General features: G+C 44.1%; 1 protein-coding gene and 1 long non-coding RNA gene across 4 annotated transcripts in view; one reads left to right on the forward strand and one right to left on the reverse strand.

Moving 5' to 3' along the window:
* The window catches only part of CACNB3 (calcium voltage-gated channel auxiliary subunit beta 3), a 343,020-nt gene that overhangs the window by 246,387 nt on the left and 70,494 nt on the right, over positions 1 to 26,139 (forward strand). For all 3 annotated transcript variants that reach the window (XM_073563484.1, XM_073563483.1, XM_073563481.1), the window contains exon 2: positions 14,056 to 14,178. In XM_073563484.1, the coding sequence (XP_073419585.1) occupies positions 14,056 to 14,178 (123 nt within the window). The remainder of the gene's footprint in view (positions 1 to 14,055; positions 14,179 to 26,139) is intronic.
* The window catches only part of LOC141076151 (uncharacterized), a 141,963-nt gene that overhangs the window by 31,929 nt on the left and 83,895 nt on the right, over positions 1 to 26,139 (reverse strand). The window lies entirely within an intron of this gene.

The raw sequence follows: 26,139 nt of genomic DNA on the forward strand, positions 1-26,139 counted from the left end.
ACAGAATTATGAGTGGATGGGCACCTAGGGAACAGTGACCACAATATAATACAATTTTACTTGTCCTTCAGTAAGGTGCTCTGGAAGGGGGTTACGAAAACGCTGAATTTCAGGAAAGCAAAGTTTGATCAGCTTAGAGAGGACCTTCGCCGAATTGATTGGGACAATGTCCTCAAAAATAGGAGCACAGAAAATTGATGGGAAATATTTAAATCAGTTTTACACATCCACTGCGAGCTAGCCATACCGTACAGAAATAATTGGGCTAGGAACAGGAGAACACCAATGTGGCAAAATAAGGATGTAAAAAGGGCAATAAATAACAAGAACAAGGCATTTAAGAAGCTAAAACAAGAAGGCAATGAAGAAGCATTAAAAAGTTATAGAAAAAAAAAATAAAATGTGTAAAAAAAAAACCAAAAAAACAAATACATTTAGCAAAAGTGGAAACTTAGAGACTCATTGCTAAGGAAAGTAAAACAAATCCCAAACTATTCTTTAATTATATAAACAGTAAAATGATTAAAATTGATGGTGTCAGCCCTTTAAAGAACAATGAGGGTGAAATCATAGAGAGCGATGTGGGAAAAGCAAATGATTTAAATACTTTTTTCTCAACAGTGTTCACACAGGAAAAGGATTTGCCAGGGGAAATGCAGAGTGATAATGAAAACTCCCCTTAAGTATTACCTGCCTAACCCAGGAAGAAGTGCAGAACTGCCTCAGTAAGATTAAAATTGACAAATCACCAGGCCCTGATGGCATTCACCCTCGGGTATTAAGGGAGTTAAGTAATGTGATAGACAGGCCTCTATTCCTTATATTTAAAGACTCTATAGAAACAGGGTCTGTTCCTTTTGATTGGCGGCAAGCAAATGTGGTACCAATATTCAAAAAGGGGTGTAAAAGGGACCCTGGAAACTATAGGCCGGTAAGCTTAACATCTGTTGTGGGTAAAATTTTTGAAGGGTTTCTAAGGGATACCATTATGGAATATCTCAATGTTAATAAATGTTTAACTCCACATCAACATGGATTTATGAAGGATCGCTCCTGTCAAACTAACCTGATCAGCTTCTGTGAGGATGTAAGCTCTCAAATGGACCAAGGAGAATCATTGGATGTCATTTATCTCAACAAGATTGGTAAGTAAGATGAGAAAGCTTGGGCTAGGGGAAAATAATAATAATAATAATAATAATCTTTATTTTTATATAGCGCTAACATATTCCGCAGCGCTTTACAGTTTTTGCACACATTTTCATCACTGTCCCCGATGGGGCTCACAATCTAAATTCCCTATCAGTATGTCTTTAGAATGTGGGAGGAAACCGGAGTGCCCGGAGGAAACCCACGCAAACACGGGGAGAACATACAAACTCCTTGCAGATGTTGTCCTTGGTGGGATTCGATGTGTGTAGATGGGTAGGTAGCTAGCTTAGTGATAGAAAACAGAGTGGTTATTAATGGGGCATACTCAGATTGGGCCAGGGTTACTAGTGGGGTACCACAGGGTTCTGTATTGGGCCCCCTACTATTTAATATATTTATTAATGATCTAGTAGATGGCTTACACAGTAAAATATCAGTATTTGCAGATGATACAAAACTATGTAAGGTAGTTAACACAAAGGAGGACAGTTTGCAACTACAGACAGATTTGAGTAAATTGGAGAATTGGGCTGAAAAATGGCAAATGAGGTTTAACACAGATAAGTGTAAGGTTATGCACATGGGAAGGAGAAACAGATGCTACAATTACTTACTAAATGGGAAACTGCTGGGGAAATCAGACATGGAAAAAGACTTAGGCATCTTAGTCAATAAGAAGCTAAATTGGAGTGTCCAGTGTCAGGCAGCTGCCACCAAAGCAAATAGGGTCATGGGATGCACTAGAAGAGGTCTGGGGACACGAGATGAAAACATAATTCTCCCTCTGTACAAATCACTCGTCAGACCACACTTGGAGTATTGTGTGCAATTTTGGACGCCGGTGCTCAAGAAAGACATTACTGAACTTGAAAGGGTTCAAAGTCGGGCTACTAAAATGATAAATGGAGTTGGTTCACTATAATACCCAGGAAGGTTATCAAAATTAGGTCTATTTACTCTAGAAAAGAGAAGACTTAGGGGAGACCTAATATATATGTACAAGTATATCAGAGGGCAATACAGAGATCTCTCCAATGAACTGTTTGTACCAAGGACTGTGACAGGAACAAGGGGGCGTTCTCTTCGTTTGGAGGAAAGACAATTTCTGCACCAGCATAGAAGAGGGTTCTTCACGGTAAGAGCAGTGAGGCTCTGGAATCCTCTTCCTGAGGAAGTGGTGATGGCCAACTCGCTGAATGAATTTAAGAAAGGAATGGATGCTTTTCTTGTGAGTAACAGTATAGAAGGTTACGAATAACATAATATTATAGGTAGATGGTTGACCCAGCTTAGGGGAAGGAATTTTTTTCCCTATGGAGAAAATTAGCTTCTACTCTGGATTTTTTGCCTTCCCCAGAAGGCAGAACAGCTGCACTAAAAATAGGCTGAACTAGATGGACATAAGGTCTTCCTTCAGCCTTCAAAACTATGTTACTATGTTACCCCCACACTGGCCCTCTGCAAAAATTTCCCAGCCACAATGTGCCACTTCAAAATGTCCCTCCTCACACTGCACCTCTACAAAATATCCCCACACTGTGCCTCTACAAAATATCTCCTTGCACTGCCCCTCTGCAAAATATCCCTCTCGACACACACACACTGCGTAAATTATCCATAGCACATTGCCCATCTTAATAAAGTACTACTCCTACCATCACCTCGTAAAATTTTGCCACCTTTCAAAATTGTCACCCCCATTATGGGCCTTAACAGTAACATTAAGCCCTCCCCACCTTGTCCACACTGATAAGGCATTCCATCTTCGACTCACTGATAAGGCATTCCATCTTCGACTCCCTGGTGGAGCGCTTACCATTGGCATCGCTGTCTCTTCTCTGCGGCGCTTTGGTGCCGAAAGCAGTTTGATGATGTCAGCAGCATACTGACCTCATCACGCTGCTATATGATGGGGCTGGGACTGACGAGCGCTATGCTGCTCCAGTCCCATCGCCACTGTGTTCAAATGTATTTGCGTCTGAAAGCCGTGAATACATGTGAATATAAGAAGGAGCAGGCACATCCCAGACAGCTCCGTGGGCAGCACAACATCCTTCGGCAGCCTCGGGTCATTTGTTGTGCAGATCTGTGCTAAAGTCAGAACATTAAGGGTGTGTGCACACGCTGCGGATTCTGCTGCGGAATTTTCAGCGCAGATTTATCTAAATCAGCAGGTAAAACTGCAGGTCAAAAGACCTGCAGTTTATCTGCTGATTTTCTGCGGTTTAGCCTGCGGGTTTCCCCTGCGGTTTGACACCTGCCATGGAGGAGGTGCCAAACCTGCAGCGGAATCCGCACAAAGAATTGACATGATGCGGATTTGAAACCGCAGCAAATCTGCGCGGAAAATTCTGCACTGTGTGCACTGCGGATTTCATTTTCCATTGATTATAATGGTACTGTACAGAAACTGCTGCGGATCCGCAGGACCAAATCCGCAGCATCTGCACACACCCTAAATCTCCTCCTCCTGGGAGCAAATGTAGAATTTACATCACAATATGTGATAAGGTGAAAGCCATAATACATTTATCATTCACCATGCCCCCTAAAGGTACACAACATTCACTTCTTCAACCTTTGACAAGCATGATGCACACATTGAAAATGTGCACAACTTGCGCGTATTTGCAAGTTTTCACACTGTGAATATGAATAGAAAGGACATTAGGTAGAGTGAATATTCTTTAGAAAATGTATAGTCACAATTAATATGGGATGGAGGGTTGCTCTAACAATCATTCTCATTGCAAGGAGTAAAGTTTTGTTTAACATTACCAAAGAATAGTTATTAACTTAGGGCCCCTTTACATTTAGTGATGCACCAGCGATCCCGACCACGATATGACCCGGTCAAGATCGCTGGTGCATCGCTAAATGGTCGTTAGTGAGCTGCCAAACAGGCAGATCTCAGCAGCGACGCAGCAGCGGTCGTTACTTGCCTGTTAGACGCGGCGATGATGACGTCCTCCGCCCGTGTCGCTCCTCTGCGCCAGCAGGAAGCGCAGCAGGAAGCCGCTGCTGAGAAATGGACCAGGCCGATCTCGCGCGATCACTGATAACCAGCGGGGGAGTCGGTCGGAGGTAAGTATCACCTGTAGCGATATCGCTAGCAATATCGCTGCTGCATCACAAAATCGGTGACGCTTTAGCAATATTGCTAGCGATATCGCTATGTGTAAAACCCCCTTTAGATTTGTGGTTGTCTAACCACTGATGAAGCACCTTTCACACTTGCATTTTTTTGCACTGCGCGCGCGGTGCAAACGCGCATAAAAAACGCATCATGCGTTTTTATGCGTTTTCTTGTCTTTTTAAAAAAAAGCATGCTTTTTTTGCGCTGATGTGCGTACGTCAGCACTCCCATAGACTTTAATGTTTTTGGGTGAATTTCGTGTGCATTGCGTGCGCATGCGTTTTTGAGACAGGTCGGACGCGCAAATGCAGCAGGATGCATTTTGTGCGCCCGGGCGCACACTACAAAGAAATGCATGCGCATACAAATGCGTACAAACGCATCACAATGCGCACCCATGTTAAGTATAGGAAAAAAACGCATGCACATTTATGCGCAAAAACGCAGCGCAAAAAAACCGCAAGTGTGAAAGTAGCCTCGATCTCCACCAATTGTCAGAACGGGCAACTTTTGTACATTGATCTCCTTTCTACTCTTCTTTACACCATTTATTAGTTGGTTTACTTCCCTCCACTACATTTCTCTTAATTGTGGCTCAATTAAACACATAAAGTCAATACATCCACACATCCAATAGAGAACGGTCCTTTTATTTTAAGGCTTATGGGTTTATTTTTTCAGATACTACATATGATTTAGTAAATTGCTCTGTAGGAAGAAGTATTAATTATTGATATAGTTTTGTCGGTATTGTATACCTGGCAATAGACCAATTGAAATTAGAGGTTAACCATATTAAGTACACAAAGGGACAGATAACGGTCCGCTTAGAATAGTGTCCTATTACCAAAAAAATACAGCAGTACAAACGGTGAATATCCATGATCTATTGGCATCTGATAAGCATTCAGAATAATATTTCATCTTCCTGTTTTGATTATGAATTGTCATCATTTTAGAATAAAATTTAATAACGATTCCTAATGATTACACGTATTTCAGATTGACTGTATCCAGTCATGTTACACAATTATTGTGAGGGATCATTATTGCTTGTGGAATATGAACTTTGCTTATCTTGCACATTTTTGAATTGTTCATCTTGGTTATAATAAAGATAAAAATACAGTTTTTAAGAGTCACATCTATTTTTAAATATGCTGAAATTTGCAGAGTACCAGAAAAAAGGACTGTCATTTATTCTACAGCAGAGATTAAGGAACTTTTGTTCATGATGGGAACAGGTCCGACCAAGAATTTGTGTTTTGTTAAAACATTGTCCTAGGAGCTGGTTGTGTAGCTGTTACATTGGGATTTTTAGCATTTTTTGAATGATCAGTCTTAGGGCTCATACTCATTCGCGAGAAAAACGGACGAGCGCAGTCCGATAAAAAATTGGATTGCACTCTGACCAATGTTGTTCATTGGGTTACATCTCATCTGCGATTATTTTCTCAGCTGAAATAGGTCTGCGTATCTCGGATGAAATTTGCTGCGTATCTCAGATGAAACTCGCTAATGCAAGTCAATGGATGCGAGAAAAAAATCACACAGCACTCGGACCATGCATATGCCATCCGTTTTTTTACAGGTACCTTACCATTCTGTGGCACAGAACACTGTAAATGGTCCTGTAAATGATTGTACAATAATAGTTCCAGAGAAAAAAGACGGATTGCATATGCATGTTCCGTTTAAAAAATCGCATGCCACTCGCATTGTACTCGCATGACACTCGTCCGTTTTTTCAGTCCTGATATCGGAACTTTTTTTCTCACATATGGGTATGAACCCTTAGGGTAGAGACAGACTGCCGTATTTCTCGTGTGAGAATCTCATCGTAAACCTCGTCCTGGCTGTTGGCTCTCCTGATCTGAGCTTGACATCTGCATAGTAATCCATCACACTGTCTTGCTCAGGTCAGGAGAGGTTGTGGGCCAGTCCATGCAGTGCTATGCGATTCTCACACGAGTTATATGGCCGTCTGACTCAGCCCTTAAAGTGAATGTATTGTAAAATAATAAAATTAACCCCTTAATACCATATGACGTACTATCCCGTCCATGTGCCCTAGGACTTAATTCCCAGGGACGGGATAGTACGTCATAGCGATCAGCGGCGCTCACGTGGTGAGCGCCGCTGATCGCGGCCGTTAACCCCTTGCACACCGTGATCAAACACGATCGCGGTGTACCGGGGGTTAAAGGGAAGCATCGGCAGGGAGGGGGCTCCTTACATGCTTCCCTGAGCCCCCCACGGCAGCGCAATGTGCAGCGCTGCTGCGGGGGGCTCCTTCCCTGCAGGCCCCCGAATCCAAGATGGCGACGGGGACCTTCGGGGGCCTGCAGGGAGCCGGCTTCCTCCGTGCCTGCAAAGCGCAGGCAAGAGGAAGCCTGCTGCACTTCCTGTGGTCACAGGACAGTGATGTCCCACCTGGGACAATGTAATAAAGTTTAAAAAAAAAAAGTGTTAGAATAATTAAAAAAAATCGCCAAATAAATTAGAAAAAAAAAAAAAATTCCCCCAATAAATTCATTTTTTGGAAATAAAAAAACCAAAACAATAAAAGTACACATATTTGTATTATAAAACTGTCCCATTAGTTAACCCCTTTAGCGAACCCCTTAAAAAATAAAAATAAAAAGCGAAGCAAAAAATAATGATTTATTATCATACCGCCGAACAAAAAGTGCAATAACGCGCGATCAAAAAGACGCATATAAATTTCCATGGTACCGCTAAAAACGTCATCTTGTCCCGCAAAAAACGAGCTGCCATACAGCATCGTCAGCGAAAAAATAAAAAAGTTATAGCTCGCAGAATAAAGCGATGCAAAAATAATTATTTTTTATATAAAATAGTTTTCATTGCATAAAACCGACAAACCATAAAAAAGACATAAATGAGGTATCGCTGTAACCGTACTGACCCGAAGTATAAAAGGGCGTTATCAATTTTACCGCCTGCGGAACGGTGTAAACGCACCCCCCCAAAAGAAATTCATGAAACGCTGGTTTTTGTTCATTCTGCGTCCCAAAAATCGGAATAAAAAGCGATCAAAAAATGTCACGTGCCCGAAAATGGTACCAATAAAAACGTCAACTCGTCCCGCAAAAAATAAGACCTCACATGACTCGGTGGGTCAAAATACGGAAAAATTATAGCTCTCAATATGTGATGATGCAAAACTATTTTTACAATAAAAAGCGTCTTTTAGTGTGTGACAGCTGCCAAACATAAAAACCCGCCATAAATAGTAAATCAAACCCCCCATTATCACCCCCTTAGTTAGGGAAAAATAATAAAATTAAAAGAAAATGTATTTATTTCCATTTTCCCATTAGGGTTAGGGCCAGGGCTAGGGTTAGGGCTAAGGTTAGGGCTGAGATTAGGGTTAGGGGTGTGTTGGGGTTAGAATTGGGGGTTTCCACTGTTTGGGCACATCAGGTGCTCTCCAAATGCAACATGACATCTGATCTCAATTCCAGCCAATTCTGAGTTGAAAAAGTCAAATGATAGCCCTTCCCTTCCAAGCTCTGCCATGCTCCCAAACAGTGTTTTACCCCCACATATGGAGTATCAGCCTACTCAGGACAGGGGATCTAGTTTCCAAAATGGGGTCATTTGTGTGGAGTTTCCACTGTTTAGGTACTTTAGGGGCTCTCCAAAGGCAACATGACACCCGCAGACCATTCCATCAAAGTCTGCATTCCAAAACGTCACTACTTCCCTTCCGAGCCCCGACGTGTGCCCATACAGTAGTTTTCTCCCACATATGGGGTGTCAGCGTACTCAGGACAAATTGGTCAACAACATTGAGATCCAATTTCTCCTGTTACCCTTGGGAAAATAAAAAAAAATGGGGACTAAAAGATCATGTTTGTGGAAAAAGTATAATTTTTTTATTTTCACGCCCGGTCGTTACAAACTTCTGTGAAGCTCACCACACATCTAGATAAGTTCCTTGGGGGGTCTAGTTCCCAAAATGGTGTCATTTGTGGGGGGTTTCCACTGTTTTGGTACATCAGGGGTTTTCTAATCGCGACATGGTGTCCGATCTCAATTCCAGCCAAAAACGTCAAATGGCGCTGCTTCCCTTCCGAGCTCTGCCATGCGCCCAAATAGTGGTTTACCCCCACATGTGGGGTATCAGCGTACTCAGGACAAATTGCACAATAACTTTTAGGGTCCTGTTACCCTTGGGAAAATAAAAATTGGGGGTGAAAAGATCATTTTTTTGGAAAAAATATGATTTTTTAATTGTACCGCTGTACGTTATATACTTCTGTGAAGCCCTTGTGGGTTCAAAGTTCTCACCACACATCTAGATAAGTTCCTTGGGGGGTCTAGTTTCCAAAATGGGGTCACTTGTGGGGGGTTTCCACTGTTTAGGTACATCAGGGGCTCTCCAAACGTGACATGGCGTCTGATCTGAATTCCAGCCAATTTTCCAAAATGGGGTCACTTGTGGGGGGTTTCCACTGTTAAGGTACATCAGGGGCTCTCCAAACGTGACATGGCGTCTGATCTGAATTCCAGCCAATTTTGTATTGAAAAAGTCAAAGGCGCTCCTTCCCTTCTGAGCTCTGCCATGCGCCGAAACAGTGGTTCCCCCCCACATATCAGGTGTCAGTGTACTCAGGACAAATTGCACAATAACTTTTGCAGTCCAATTTCTCCTGTTACCCTTGGTAAAATAAAAAAAATTGAACCTGAAGTATTTTTTTTGTGAAAAAAAGTTAAATGTTCATTTTTTTTTAAATATTCAAAAAATTCCTGTGACGCACCTGAAGGGTTAATAAACTTCTTGAATGTGGTTTTGAGCACCTTAAGGGGTGCAGTTTTTAGATTGGTGTCACTTTTGGGTATTTTCTATCATAGACCCCACAAAGTGGCTTCAAATGTGATGTGGTCCGTAAAAATAAAATGGTGTTGCAAAAATGAGAAATCGCTGGTCAATTTTTAACCCTTCTAACTTCCTAACAAAAAAAAATTTTGGTTCCAAAATTGTGCTGATGTAAAGTAAACATGTGGGAAATGTTACTTATCCAGTTTTTTGTGTGCCGTATCTCTGTGATTTAAGGGCATAAAAATTCAAAGTTGGAAAATTGCGAAATTTTCAAAATTTTCGCCAAATTTCCGTTTTTTTCACAAATAAACGCAAGTTATTTGAATGAAATTTTACCACTAACATGAAGTACAATATGTCACGAGAAAACAGTGTCAGAATCACCGGGATCCATGGAAGCGTTTCAGAGTTATTACCTCATAAAGGGACAGTGGTCAGAATGGTAAAAATTGGCCCGGTCATGAACGTGCAAACCACCCTTGGGGCTTAAGGGGTTAAATATACTTTTTTCATATTTTTTCAATATGATCTATAATATATATATATATATATATATATATATATATATATATTAAATATTAAATAATATTTAAGTTAAATATTTAAAATGCATGATAAAAAATAATTTATTTATATATGTTACTAATAGTATTGTGCAAAAGTTTTGGGCAGCAGTGGAAAAAATGCTGCAAAGTAAAACCACTTTAAAAAATGGAAGTGTTAATGTTTTATTTTTTATCAATAAACAAAATCCAAATGGTCACATCCAATATTGATTTGATTTAGATTTCTGTTTGGTTATTATGTTTGTACTTTAATTGAAAGCATTCTTTGTAGCATTTTTTACATAACCTACTAACAATTTTTGCGCAGTCCTATATTATATGGAGCGAGAGAGCAATATAGAGAAAAGGAGAGGATGCTACAGTATTTATGTTCACAATTTATTCTAGACAGTCTGAAATTCTCCAGATTTATCAGTGGCTCACGAGGTTTGGAAATTTAGCTCATTTTTTAGACTATTGGTGACGGCACTGTGATATACATAGCATACAGCGAAGTAAGGCCAGGATCTCCCTTGTGTTGGTGGATGGTAGTATTGCTCACTGGGAAGCTTCTTTCCACCCACTTAGATACACTCTGCGTTCTCCAAGACCTGTGTTGCCAGATGCTGGCACTGTAAAGATTATTTGCGTGGGCTCAGCAGATGCAGTGGAGCCCAGTTCATCGCATTGATTTGCACAGTGCTTCCCCTGTAATACAGTTGGGTCCAAAAATATTTGGACAGTGACACATATTTTGGTATTTTAGTTGTTTATGAAAACATATTCAATATACGGTTATATTAATATTATTATTATAGCGCCATTTATTCCATGGCGCTTTACATGTGAGGAGGGGTGGACATAATACATACAAGTACAGTAATCTTAAACAATACAAGCCATGACTGGTACAGGATGAGAGAGGACCCTGCCCGTGAAAGCTCACAATCTACAAAGGATTGATGAGGATATAATAGGTGAGGGGAGATCTGGTTGTGCAGCGGTTTGGTGGATCGGTGGTAGCTGCAAGTTGTAGGCTTGTCAGAAGAGGTAGGTCTTCAGGTTCTTTTTGAAGGTTTCCATGGTAGGTGAGAGTCTGATATGTTGTGGTGGAGAGTTCCAGAGTAGGGGTGATATGCAGCTGAAATCTAGTATGTAATTTTGAGAAGAGGCGATAAGAGGGGAGTAGATAAGGAGATCTTGTGAGGATCGGAGGTTGTGTGCAGGCAAGTACTGGGAGATGAGTTCACAGTTGTATGGAGGACACAGGTTGTGGATGGCTTTGTATGTCATGGGTAAGGTTTTAAACTGGAGTCTCTGGGTAATATGGGCTTAAAGTGCAGACTCGCTTTAATTTGAGGGTTTTCACATCCTAAGTGGAGTAAGACATTAGGAATTACATCTCTTCAATATGTAGCTGCCTCTTTTCAAAGGGACCAAATGTAATTGGACAATTTTCTCAAGCTGTATCTGCTTTGTGGAAGAGCTATGCACTTACACATTACACAGAAGCAAATTCATAGGGCAGCACGCAGTAGAAGAAAAATACAGTCATATGTAAAAGTTTGGGCACCCCTATTAATGTTAACCTTTTTTCTTTATAACAATTTTGGTTTTTGCAACAGGTATTTCAGTTTCATATATCTAATAACTGATGGACTCCGTTATATTTCTGGATTCAAATGAGGTTTATTGTACTAACAGAAAATGTGCAATCTGCATTTAAGCAAAATTTGACCGGTGCAAAAGTATGGGCACCCTTATCATTTTCTTGATTTGAACACTCCTAACTACTTTTTACTGACTTCCTGAAGCACTAAATTGGTTTTGTAACCTCATTGAGCTTTGAACTTCATAGCCAGGTGTATCAAATCATGAGAAAAGGTATTTAAGGTGGCCACTTGCAAGTAGTTCTCCTATTTGATTCTCCTATGAAGAGTGGCATCATGGGCTCCTCAAAACAACTCTCAAATGATCTGAAAACAAAGATTATTCAACATAGCTTTTCAGGGGAAGGATACAAAAAGTTGTCTCAGAGATTTAACCTGTCAGTTTCCACTGTGAGGAACATAGTAAGGAAATGGAAGAACACAGGTACAGTTCTTGTTAAGCCCAGAAGTGGCAGGCCAAGAAAAATATCAGAAAGGCAGAGAAGAAGAATGGTGAGAACAGTCAAGGACAATCCACAGACCACCTTCAAAGACCTGCAGAATCATCTTGCTGCAGATGGTGTCACTGTGCATCGGTCAACAATACAGCGCACTTTGCACAAGGAGAAGCTGTATGGGAGAGTGATGCGAAAGAAGCCGTTTCTGCAAGCACGCCACAAACAGAGTCGCCTGAGGTATGCAAAAGCACATTTGGAAAAGCCAGTTACATTTTGGAAGAAGGTCCTGTGAACTGATGAAACAAAGATTGAGTTGTTTGGTCATACAAAAAGGCATTATGCATGCGCTGTATTGTTGACCGATGCACAGTGACACCATCTGCAGCAAGATGATGCTGCAGGTCTTTGGAGGTGGTCTGTGGATTGTCCTTGACTGTTCTCACCATTCTTCTTCTCTGCCTTTCTGATATTTTTCTTGGCCTGCCACTTCTGGGCTTAACAAGAACTGTACCTGTGTTCTTCCATTTTCTTACTATGTTCCTCTCTGAGACAACTTTTTGTATCCTTCCCCTGAAAAGCTATGTTGAATAATCTTTGTTTTCAGATCATTTGAGAGTTGTTTTGAGGAGCCCATGATGCCACTCTTCATAGAAGAATCAAATAGGAGAACTACTTGCAAGTGGCCACTTTAAATACCTTTTCTCATGATTTGATACACCTGGCTATGAAGTTCAAAGCTCAATGAGGTTACAAAACCAATTTAGTGCTTCAGGAAGTCAGTAAAAAGTAGTTAGGAGTGTTCAAATCAAGAAAATGATAAGGGTGCCCATACTTTTGCACCGGTCAAATTTTGTTTAAATGTAGATTGCACATTTTCTGTTAGTACAATAAACCTCATTTGAATCCAGAAATATAACTGAGTCCATCAGTTATTAGATATTTGAAACTGAAATACCTGTTGCAAAAACCAAAATTGTTATAAAGAAAAAAGGTTAACATTAATAGGGGTGCCCAAACTTTTACATATGACTGTACATACCGTAAGTTTAAGAAAAAAACACTAGATCAACATTTTTTTTTAGAGAATTAAATTTTTTCACATACACACATCATTTAAAAAATTCCCTTCCATTAAACAGTGGGGCAAATTTCATGGTCACTGTAGCTATGCATGAAAGTAGAACGTGCTTTCTGGGTGTTAAGGGCCAGTCACACTAAGAGATATCGCTAGCAATATCGCTATAACTAGTGACGTTATAGCGATATTGCTAGCGATATCTCTGTGTCTGATACTTACCTACGACCGGCTCCCCCGCTGGTTATCGCTGATCACGCGAGAACGTTCAGGACTGTTTCTCGTCGTCCGCTTCCTGCGGCGCTTCCTGCTGTGAGGACGAGCGACGCGTGGAGCCGGGCGGGAGGACGCAGGATCGCCTGGTGTGACAGGTAAGTAGCGACCCCCGTCCCCAGCGATGTCGCTAGTGAGATCTGCCTATGTGGCAGCTCACTAGCCACCACTTAGCGATGTACCAGCGATCCTGACCGCGTCATATCGCTGGTCGGGATCGCTGGTACATTGCTAAGTGTGACAGTACCTTTATTACTTGGGAGGATGGATAACTTTGGCAGTTCTACCTTTTTTGGCTCCTTTTGGGTGGGTCTACTTAGTGACACAGGGTCAGGATAGGCTTCATGCACATGGAGCCTGTACAGACGTACACAAAGTCCTAACACTTCATGAAGTGATATAGTGACCATACAACTCCGCGTTACAGAGGCAATCCTTTTTAGTAGAAAATATTTCTAAAATATGGCATCTGATGGAGCATTTTGCAATTGTTACCACCCACCTTTCGTGTCTCCCTTTTTTTCCTCATATATTGTAAGCTTGCGAGCAGGGCCCGCATTCCTCTTGGTATCTGTTTTGATCTATGTGTCTACTGTTATGCTGTAATCATGTCTATTGTCTGTACAAGTCTCCTCTATAATGTAAAGTGCTGTGGAATTTGTTGGGGCTATAGAAATAAAATTATTATTATTATTATTATTGTGCACTTCTCTAACTTGGGCATTGGTATTGTTCAGATGTATTCCTGTGGTGCCACATAGTTTTGCTGTTTAGGGTCTTGCTTTTGACCGACAATGCATTTCATGTGTATTTTGTAAAGTATTCTGCATTGAATGTTTTATCTCAGAATATCCAAATGTAAAATTAAATTATGGCAACCCAAGGAATAATTCCTTAAAAAATATATTTTCATTGCAGGGTTCAGCTGATTCCTACACAAGTCGTCCATCGTTAGACTCCGACGTGTCACTGGAGGAGGATCGGGAGGCTGCCCGCCGCGAGGTGGAGAGGCAGGCTCAGCAACAGCTCGACAGAGCCAGGGTATGTATCTAGCTACATTTTTGTCATAAGTCGTTTGTGTACATTTTGTGATGAATCTCCATAATGTGTTATTATTTTTCTCTTACTATTATACTGATAATTTAAGGCTTTTATCTTCTAAGAGCTCTGCAGAAAGTTTTACAGAATCTTTATACATTGTAAATCTCTACATCACACATAGCTCTACCATCCCTCAGGCTTCCATTTTTAAACTGCCTTAATGGGTTATTCACCCAAAAAATAAGTTATCCCCCAACCATTGAAATGTCACTATTTCTGGTAGTCCTGTTGATCATAAATGGACCAGAGGCCAAGCATGTGTACCTCTGCTCCATTCAAGATGGGGCTGCAGAGCCCTGCACGGGGCTCCAGAGCCTGAATCTTTGGATCACTAGAGATTCCAGTAGTCATAACCCCAGCAATCAGCAAATTAGCTTGTAGAAAAAAAAACATTAAAAAAATGTTTGTGTTGTACTGATCCTGAAGAACTTTGTTGGATATTGGTATAACGTGGCATGGGCGACCCGGCACGTTATATGAAAGTGGAGATCTTTGCTGGGTGTTGTGAGGGCATTATGTGGGTCGCCCTCCGAGGGCTGTGGGATACTCGGTACCGGGCCGGTCCTTCAGAGGGGAATGTCACAGCAGCGGTGACCCGGTCCGTGGCCCTGGGCACCCATGTAAAAAGGGGTTTGAGTGGTGAAATAAAGTTTATGAGTGATTCGTGACGCCACCTGTGGTGTTCGGCAATGAAGGTGTTAAGCCGACGCTGCGGAAAGATCCTCTGGGACAGATGGTGTAGTGCAGCAAAGATGTTGTAGCCCTCCACAGGCAGGGCTGTTGGTCCCAGGGCAGTGTAGATAGGTGTTGGGGAAGAGGGTGCAGTGTCTGGCACAGAGATGTAGCAGTGCTGAAGAAGTTGCAGGAAGAAGGCAAGGACACAGCGGAATGTAGTTTTGTTACCTTTACTTGTAAGTGCAGTCCAGGGTCCAGATTACAGAAGGCACAGGAGCTGATTAGCCTGGAAGCAACTTAGGAATTTCTCTGTCAGATGGGTTGTGTAGTCTCCTCTCTAGCGCTTATCTGAGGTACATGCAGTACTGTGTTACACTGAAGTTCCTCCTTCTTCCCTTTTGGATCTACCTCGTATGGCAGACAGCTGTAGCTTTCTATCTCTCTTGGCTCACCCTTCGCTGTTGTGCCTCCGAGTCTTAGTTGGGAATAGAGCATTTACGGCTTCTTATTCCTCTGCTTTCTGTTGCAGGACCCTCAGTATCCATACAACTGTGGAGACCAGGCCCCAGATCATGCGCTATCACTGGGAAGGAGCTCTATCCTCAGCTCAACCTCCAGCTTATTTCCGCACGCCTACACTCGTTGCCCTCCTCACACTAACTGACTAATTTCCCTTCATGGCCCTCAGAGAGCACTCCTCCCTCAATTCGGGTTCAGAGCTCCCTCTGCTGGCCTGGAGTGGGAACTGTGTTGTATGTAGAGATTAACTGTCAGAGAGACCCTTCATTGTTTCCAAGCCTGACATCACCCTCCCTGGAGGAAGGCAATGCCAGTGTGGCGACCATACTCCTGGGGGCGCCACATTCCCCCCTAGTGCAATTCAGCACTCCTGGGCTGATGAAAAACATACACAACATATAAACAAATAAACAAGTATAAATGTACAAGATTTAGAAAAATGAAAAATTATAAAAACCAGAGGCTCCAAAAATAGTCCTGTGATGATAAGTCCATGCATCAACGTCCAGATCCATTCCTGGGCAAATGGTGAACTATGTGCACAGTTAGTGACCACACCTAGTCCAGTGGCCAAAATGTCCATAACACAAACGGGAAAACACAAAAACGAAATTTCTTACAGAATATCTGTAGGCACAAAATTTGAACAGTTACATATATACATGTTAACACTTACATTGCTTTAACTTATTCATATGCGTAATCTAATGGGTGGTATACCTTGAATAGTATGTGTAGATCTACGTAACACTGGCGTGGTTGAGGATCTTACTGGTTGCCTGATGCTAACTACTGGTGTAGTGGGTGATGTACTGGATACACTACTGGTGGTTCTGCGTAGCACAGGAATACTAGATTTCCTAGGACCACTTCTACTCACTGTGGGCATGACAGATTCACCACTGGCAGGGCGAGGGTTCTCTGGCTCCACTGCTGGTGTGGCATCTGCTGCCTGATTTTCAGGATTTTCTTGAGTCTCTTCTTCTTGTACTACCAGTTGGGGAAATGTCAATACTGGCACCACTATGGCATCATTTACTTTAGTCCAATTTGCAGGGAATTCTCCAAGTATAGTGCTGACCTTTTCTTCTTCTATGGGTTGGATGTTATTTTGTTCTTCCATTCTTTCCTTTAGCTGGTTAGGGCATCATTTCAAATGATCCCTGGATATTGCTGCTGAGGTTTCTCCTCCATCCTTACTAATAAGGCACACCTTGGTATTGTCAAAGTTTGAGGGTAGAATGGTGTAGGGTTCAGCTTCCCATTGGTCATCCAACTTATGCATCCTTCTTTTCCTCTTTATGACTTGTTCTCCTGGTGACAAGGGAACTGCAGGTGCATGCTGATTGTAGTTCCTCTCTTGTTTTTGTCTTGCCTGAGCTAGACTCTTTTCCACACACTCTTGTACTCTTCTGTACTGTTGCTGCCTCTCTGTATCCCAGTCAGCATCTGGTGATGTCACTTCAGATGTCAGGACTCCCATATCCAAATCAATAGGCAGCTTACCAGGCCTCGCTCTCATTAGGTAGGCTGGAGTGCAGTTGGTGGAATTCACAGGAATGTGGTTGTAGAGGTCTACCAGATCTGGCAACTTTTCTGGCCACAGATTCCTCTCTTCCAAGGGCAAGGTCTTCAGTAGGTCGATCACCACCTGGTTCATCTTTTCACACATGCCATTGGTCTGTGGATGGGACGGTTTTGTCCTGATCTTCTTACAACCGTACAAGTTACAGAATTCCTGGAAAACTTCCGCCTCAAAGGCTGGACCTTGATCTGTAAGCACTCGCTCGGGATATCCTCCGTGTGGTCTACAAAAGTGCTGTTGGAATGCTCTAGCTGCTGTCCTGGCTGTTTGATCCTTGACAGGCACAACTACCAAGAATCTTGAGTAGTCGTCAACGATGGTAAGAGCATAAATGTAGCCTGAACGGCTTGGGACCAACTTCACATAATCCAGGGTGACCAACTCGAGTGGCTGTTTGGTTATTATTGGCTGCAAAGGAGCTCGCTGGCTGTTTCGGTCCTTTCTGCGCAGGTTGCATTGTCCACACTCCCGGCACAAATTTTCAATGGCTTTCCTCATACCAGCCCAGTAGAATCTCTCTCGGAGCAAGGCCTCCAACTTCTTCCATCCGAAGTGTCCAGCTCCATTGTGGTATGCTTTCAGGACCATTGATGCCTCTCTCTTTGGGACTACCACCTGCCAGACCAACTCATGAGTGCGAGCATTGATACTCCTCCGACACAGCTTTCCTTCATACAGTAGATGAACAGCCTGCCTCTTTCCTTCCACAACTGCTGGGTTTCTTCATGAGCATCTGAATCCGGGCGTGAGTCAGCTTGTGACAGTAGCTCCTTCACCAGGTGGACTGCAGGGTCACTATCCTGCGTTTCTGCCCAGTCATGATGAGGCAATGGATATAGGGTGGCCTCTTTCAAGCCAGACCGTCTGTTTCTCACTCCTTGGGCACGTTGGGCCGCATTTGGCCGGTGGAAGGCAGGTAACTCAATTTCTTCAAGTGCCTCAGGGACTTCTCCTGCATCTGGTAGATTAGGCTTCCTGGACAGCGCATCAGCATTGGCATTCTTGTGCCCTGCTCGGTACTTGATGGTAAATTCATAGTTAGACAGCCGAGCCATCCATCGCTGCTCCAGTGCACCTAGCTTGGCAGTTTCAAAGTGAGTCAGCAGGTTGTTGTCCGTGAAGATGGTAAACTTGGCTGAAGCTAGGTAATGCTTGAATCTTTCAGTCACAGCCCAGACTATGGCGAGGAACTCCAGCTGGAAGGAACTGTAGTTGTTAGAGTTCCTTTCAGTGGGACGAAGCTTCCTGCTGGCGTAGGAGATCACTCTTTCTTTGCCATTCTGTACCTGTGACAGTACTACTCCAAGTCCCACATTGCTGGCATCAGTATACAACACATAGGGTTGGTCATAATCTGGGTAGGCCAGAACTTCATCTCCTGTGAGAGCCATCTTCAGTCGGGTGAAGGACCTCTCCAACTCCTCAGTCCATTCAAATGTGGAACTTTTCTCTTTGGCTTTCTTGGACTGCCCACCAGAAGATTTTGCATAGGAGTGGCTATTTCAGTGAAGCCCTTGATGAACCTTCGGTAGTAACCTACCAACCCGAAGAATTGGCGTACCTCATGGAGGTTGCTGTTCTTCGGCCAGTCCCGGATGACCGTGACTTTGTGAGGATCTGGTGCCACACCTTCTGCGCTCACTACATGACGAGGTACTGAACCTTGGGCTTCAAGAGGTGGCATTTGGAAGGCTTCACCTTCAGGCCAAAGTTGGACAAGGCTTCAAACATCTCAGCCAGGTGCTTCATATGGTCTTCATAAGTCTTGGAGAAAACAATGACATCATCAAGGTGCAACAGGACCGTCTCGAAGTTCTTGTGTCCCATGTAGCACTCCATCAGCCGTTGAAATGTTCCCGGGGCGGTGCAGAGCCCGAATGGCATATAGTTGAACTCACAGAGACCCATTGGGGTGGTAAATGCTGTTTTCTCCTTGTCTGCCTCTGCCACGGGAACCTGCCAATACCCACTAGTGAGATCTAAGGTGCAAAAATAGTTAGCAGTTTTAAGTGCAGCTAATGATTCCTCAATTCTGGGTAATGGGTAGGCATCCTTATGTGTAATGCTGTTAATTGTCGTGTAACCAACACACATTCTCATGGTACCATCCTTTTTCTTTACAAAAACCTTTGGAGCTGCCCAGGGGCTACAACTGTCTCTGATAACCGCTGCTTCCTTCATCTCTCTCAACATACCTTTGGCACATTGGTATTGTGTTGGGGGTATAGGCCGGTACCTTTCTTTTATGGGTGGATGATCTCCAGTGGGGATATGATGTTGAACCCCTTTTGCCTTCCCAAAATCTAGAGGGTGTTTGCTGAATACCCGCTCATACTCCTGGGTCACTCTGTAAACCCCATTCTTTTGGTATGAAGGGGTGGAGTCAGTTCCCACCTGCAGTTGCTGACACCACTCCTCCCGCTGCTTTACAGAGCCATTGTCCTCCACCTGGTCGGATGAGACCAAGGGCTCTGCTGCCTGCATTGCATTATTACTGACAGTGAGCAGCTTAGCAACTGTGGCATACCGAGGTATTGTTGCCTCCTCCTCCCCACAATTCAAAAGGCGTACAGGTACTCTCCCTTTACGTACATCAACTACCCCTCTGGCTGTCAGGACAGTGGGCCTGCTATCAGAGTATACTGGCTCTACCAATGCCTGGTAATCTTTTCCTCTGAGGCCCATGGCTGCCCGACACCAAATCAACATTTCACATCTGGGGGGTATTGCAATGGGGAAAGCATCACTCACTCTGATGCTGACAATTTCTCCGCCAGAGAGTTCTACCTGCTGTCTTTGCATCAGGGCCTTGATTTTCCTTCTGCAGGACTCATTGTTCACTGGAACCAGCAGTCTCAGCCACCTGTTGCAACAAGACAATAACCTCGGAAAGACAATTTTCAATTACATTTGTACCAAGAGTCATCATGGGATTGCATTCTCGTCCATCAATAACCACAACTATCAGACCTTGAGATTTTAACTTTACTCTACCCACTTTAACAGTAATTTCTTTACATCCCACTTGCGGTAAAGACTGACCATTACTGGCAACTACTGTCAGTTCATCACTTGGGCCACGGGTAAGTTCAGAGTCATCCCAATACCGCTTGTAGAGGATATAGGGCATAGTGGTCACCTGGGAGCCAGTGTCCAGCAAAGCGTTCATGGGGATGCCGTCAATCACCACTGGAAGGATCGGTCTCCCTCCAACATACTTGGCTCGCCAGTTCCTTGGGCCTTGTGGTCCTACTCCTGGGGGTTGGCCCTCTGCCCCAGGTGTTGCTCGATTAAATAACAGAATCTTGCAAGGTGACCTGCCTTGCGGCAGTGACAACAGATGGGATGTCCGTCCTGGTCATAGCAATCGTTGTTCCTCCCTCGGAGTGGCGGGGTTCTCCTCTTCCGGATCCACGGGACATCCTCTGGACTGGAAGCAAGCTGGATCTTCTCCTTGGAGGACACATGCAGGGACTGCACGGTTTTAGTAAGTGCAGCCATCCCTTTGGTCAACTCCTGGACCTGAAGACGCAGCTCTTCTGTCAAATCTTTATTCAGAGTCTGTGCATCAGCCTCCACAGGGATGGAAGGGAAAGATGTTGCTTCCTGGTGGTAGGTGATCGCTTGGCACCTAGGGGGTGCTGGACAGCTAACAGTTGGTTCCTGCAGCACCTGGATAGCCCTGTCCTTAAAATTAGCAAAGTCCAGATCAGGGTTCTGTAGGGCTATGATGCGGAGCTGTTCTCTGTGGGTGCTGGATAAGAGTCCTTCAATAAATTGCTCCTTTAGCAGTCCGTCTCCATCTTTCACACTGTCAGGGTCAATCTGCTTGACGGCTCGCAGCGCCTCCTGCAGGTTAAAAGCATAGTCCCTTATATTGTCCTGTGCTGTCTGTTTACATCCAAAGAACCTCATCTTCATTTCAGCTGCAGAGCGAGTGTCAAAGGTGCTTCTTAGCTTGGCCAGAATCTTTTTAACAGTCTCTTTATCAGTGTCCTGCCAGGCTTTTACTTCTCTGTGCGCTGCACCTGTAAGCTGCCCAATCAGGATGTTCACCTTCTGGCTTTCAGATAGAGGATACACCTCAAAATAACTGCAAAGTCTCTCTTTAAATTCACTCAGGGTATGTGACTCCCCTGAATACTGCGGTAGCCAGGCTGCTCCCGGTATGTAAGGCATAGACAGCGACACTATGGGGACCGCTGCGGTGGGCACTGTTTCTTGTGGTGCCCTGGAAGAAACACTGGCTGCTGGATTCAGCGGCGCTGTGGGGTCTGCGGGGGCATCCGCCGCTGCATCGGCGCGTGTTTCGGACTTTCTCCTTCCCCCCTAGTTAACGGTTGCCAGGCCCCGGGGTTGAGCGGCTTACCGGCTGTAGGCCTCAGCTCCTCCCCTTCTGGCGCGCTGTCCTCTCTTCCTGCGCAGCACTTCACTTCCTTGCGCTCTTTGGCAGGCTCCGCCCACAACGGCCCGCCTCTCTGGTTTCCCGCGCGCACCAAGCAGTGGGATAATGGCAGCAATGGCGCCAACAGTCCACAGTACACAAAACAGTCTCTGGCACACAGGACCCCGGGATACTGGGCTCCGTAATCCTGTTCGTGACGCCAAAATGGGTCGCCCTCCTAGGGCTGTGGGATACTCGGTACCAGGCCGGTCCTTCAGAGGGGAATGTCACAGCAGCGGTGACCCAGTCCGTGGCCCTGGGCGCCCATGTAAAAAGGGGTTTGAGTGGTGAAATAAAGTTTGAGTGATTCGTGACGCCACCTGTGGTGTTCGGCAAAGAAGGCGTTAAGCCGACGCTGCGGACAGATCCTCTGGGACAGATGGTGTAGTGCAGCAAACATGTTGTAGCCCTCCACAGGCAGGGCTGTTGGTCCCAGGGCAGTGTAGATAGGTATTGGGGAAGAGGGTGCAGTGTCTGGCACAGAGATGTAGCAGTGCTGAAGAAGTTGCAGGAAGAAGGCAAGGACACAGCGGAATGTAGTTTCTTTACCTTTACTTGTAAGTGCAGTCCAGGGTCCAGATTACAGAAGGCACAGGAGCTGATTAGCCTGGAAGCAACTTAGGAATCTCTCTGTCAGATGGGTTGTGTAGTCTCCTCTCTAGTGCTTTCTTGAGGTACATGCAGTACAGTGTTACACTGAAGTTCCTCCTTCTTTTTCCCTTTTGGATCTACCTCGTATGGCAGACAGCTGTAGCCTTCTATCTCTCTTGGCTCACCCTTCGCTGTTGTGCCTCCGAGTCTTAGTTGGGAATAGAGCATTTACAGCTTCCTATTCCTCTGCTTTCTGTTGCAGGACCCTCAGTATCCATACAACCGTGGAGACCAGGCTCCAGATCATGCGCTATCACTGGGAGGGAGCTCTCTATCCTCAGCTCAACCTCCAGCTTCTCTCTGCACGTCTACATTCGTTGCCCTCCTCACACTAACTGACTAATTTCCCTTCCTTGCCCTCAGAGCACTCCTCCCCCTATTAGGGTTCAGAGCTCCCTCTGCTGGCCTGGAGTGGGAACTGTGTTGTATGTAGAGATTAACTGTCAGAGAGACCCTTCATTGTTTCCAAGCCTGACATCACCCTCCCTGGAGGAAGGCCATGCCAGTGTGGCGACCATACTCCTGGGGGCGCCACACTATGCCCTTGCGGTGCAGGCCACATATAATTGATGTTTCTGGTTTGCAGGACCAGATGTTTTACAGTTCAGTGATGGAGACCACCTTTCAGAAATGAACTCTTTACTAAACAGAAACTTGATAAGGGTTATATACAAGAGATAGCGGGTACAAAGTCATCTGAACGCTTTCTTTGCAGCATGAAGCATTTTCTACACAGTACCCTTCCTTAGTAGTATACTCCAGAGACCTGTGTGCCCCATGTTTCTCATACTTCACCACAACCCAGCTTTAGCACTACTGTCCTGATCAGGTACGGACTGAAATTCAGCCCTGGCATTTGAAATCACACAGGCCCATGCCGTCCCTGTCCCCAGGCACCAGATGGGATATCTTACTGATATTACCCTGGATAGAGGAAAGCAAGATGTACTACAAGATCAATATTTCTAATGATACCCCTGGCCTGGTGGGGAAAGTGACGGCGTCAGCGACTTTGTTTCTCCGTGATAACGCTTAACAGTGTGGGTGTCTTGAGCACACCGATTCTGTTAACAACATAACAGACAAGGCAGCCCACAACCAGACAGGCCCTTCTGGCATTTGCCGGAATTGGCCGGTACACTATGTCCCGGAAGTATTTCGCTGTGTTCCGGGACATAGTGTACCGGCGCAGTTGGGCAAAGCATACTGCGCGTGTGCGAAGCAAGATTGCTTTGCGCACGCGCAAGCTATGGAGCAGAACTACTCTAATACCGGAGAAGATCGCGGGTGGAGGCCATGGATGGGGTGGATAAAGAAGAAGAAACACCATCCATCGGACCGGACCCAGGCCATTTACATAGGCCTGCAACTTCCAGTGACAGATTCCCTTTAATACGTTTGAGGTTATCCTGATATTAAAAAAAAAAAAAAAATCCTTTTCAAAATGGCGCCCACCGCACCTGCGCAGTAACAGCTATCGTTAATCCGATCTTGGAGGAGGAAATATTTTTTCTTCTCTAGCAAGATGGCGGTGTCGGCGCATGTGCAATAGCATCTATGGCTGATCGACAATAGCTGCTACTGTGCAGGCGCTGCCATCTTGGAGGAGGAAACTTTTTCTTTCTCTAGCAAGATGGTGTCGCCTGCGCAGTAGCAGCTGGCGGATCACCAATAGCTGCTACTGTGCAGGTGCGGCGGGCACCATTTTCAAATGGATTTTTTTTTTTAACTTCAACCATAATAATTATATACACAGTACATATGCTGCAGCACAGGTGTCGGCGCCTGCCTGCAGAAAGTTTTTTTCAATATGTATATATGTTGGGGTGATCTCTCATTGATTGCCTGCCCCTGACCTGATACATATGAGCCAAGTGCATGCATAAAAGAAAGACATCGGACACAGGGTCAGATGTGCGCTAGTCTCTCGGCAAGAGCTGGCACAGAACTGAACTTTATTAGTATAAACAAAAGATCATGTATCAGGCAGGAAGAAGGCGTTGCACAGCTTCTCAGCAGCCATTGTATCAGTCTGTGTTAGGTTCGTGCTAGGTCTATTCCATATATGGTCTTCAGTGTATCCACCTCACATTCTAAGGATTCCAGGGCGTATTTCCAGGATGTAGATGCCATCTTGCCACACCACATATATTACTAGCTTATGTAAGGTTAATAATTTATTTCATTAGCCATTCTCTCCTTCACATCTATATATATAAAACTGAGTGTATGTATCAAGCCCCGCCCACTCCAAATAGGCACACTCCACACGCGAAGCCCCATCCACACAGCGCATATTGTAAGCGCACATGGGCGGAGACACATTCACCTTGAAAGCCACCCTACAAAACTCACCGGCTGTGATTTCCCAGCCGCTGCAAGCTACCATCAGGGCTGCCTTCAGAGTACAGTATCAATGCATGGCAGGCAGAATCCACATCTAGCTCCATCGTGTCTAGAATGGAGTTGCTCCTGTGAGGCATGACGTCAAGGGAAAGGGAGGAGCCTCATGGATTACACCGCTGTGCTCATAACAGGAAGTTGCTGTGCACGTGTGAGGTGAAAATGAGATTTGTGAGGTGAAAATGAGAGGAGTGAGGGAAAATAGTGGAGTGAGGTCAAAATGACAGGTGTGAAGGGGAAAATGAGAGGCGTGATGGGAAAATGAGAGAAGTGAGGTGCTGCTGCAGTATGAGGCTGTGTATAGAGAAGAGTGAGGTTCTGCAGGTGGAGGCTGTGTATAAGGCCACATTCACACGTTCAGTATTTGGTCAGTATTTTACCTCAGTATTTATAAGCCAAAACCAGGAGTGGGAGAAAAATACAGAAGTGGTGATGTGTTTCTAATATACTTTTCCTCTGATTGTTTTACTCCAAGTTTTAGCTTACAAATACTAAGGTAAAAATACTGACCAAATAAAGTAGTAGGGATCGATTTGCAATCTCCATGCTTTTCTCATGGTCAACTTTACGTGATCTGTTCAAAAGTTAGAGCTGCCAAAAATCTGTTCATCCTTTTCCTTAAAACTAGCCCTTACCACTATGGACTAGTCCCAACTATGAACGGTCTCTGATTCACACTCACCACTCACTATACAGTGGGAGCACTGTAATCACTCCCCTGCACTTTCGTTGACAGACCCCCATGCAGTGTGTGTGTGTTTGGAGCAGGGTGTCAAAGAGCCGGCAAGTCATTACAGTGGTGACTTTAACCTCTCACTGTATCATCCCGATGACTGGCTTCAGGGAACATACAACTTCATTTTCTCCCTGTAGACGCTGCTCCAGTTGTCTGTCAGACATGATTTAAATGCTATTTACTTGAGTATTAACCTTATACCTGAAGGTAAATAGTATTTTTGGACTTGACAGGTTCATTTAGGATTATTTTAGTGGATGAACCAACTACATCGCAGTGCATTTCCTGCTTCTTCCATTAGATATTGATTGTAATTTATCTATGTATAATTATATAAATGTAGTGTCCAAATGAATAAGAAAATGGCACAAAATGGTAAAATGCAGTATTCACATCATACAGGCATTTACAAAAATAAAGGAATTACTGTACTTTCTTTGCCTATCATATGTACGTATTATCAGAAACTATGTGCTGCCTGTCCATGTTTTACCGTGTGTACGTCTTCTATCTGGTGGGGAAAAAAGATTGGTTCCTGCTTTGAACAATAGCTACAATAGAGCTCTGTTTTGTATTCTGATCAGGTGATTGAAGGGGTTAGTGAGCACCGAATCCCCTTTTATCAGGCACAGCTCCGTAGATTTTGTAGTGGTTATGTCCGGTATTGCAGCTTATGAGTCCTTTAGTCTCGAGGTGTAGGTGAAGGAGTCCCCACCAGTCTGATGTTGATAGCCTATCCTAAGCATGAGACATCAAGATGAAAGTGCCTGAAAAAACCCTTTAACACAAAATGTAACTTTCTGAATTACAATAAATAATTCATATTGTTTTCATTCTTTAATTATTGCAAAAATTGTATTTCTTTATATGTACTTGGAAGAGGACACA

This window comes from Dendrobates tinctorius, unplaced genomic scaffold, assembly GCF_039654945.1.
Source record: "Dendrobates tinctorius isolate UK_male_01 unplaced genomic scaffold, ASM3965494v1 ptg000388l, whole genome shotgun sequence".
Taxonomy (NCBI): domain Eukaryota; kingdom Metazoa; phylum Chordata; class Amphibia; order Anura; family Dendrobatidae; genus Dendrobates; species Dendrobates tinctorius.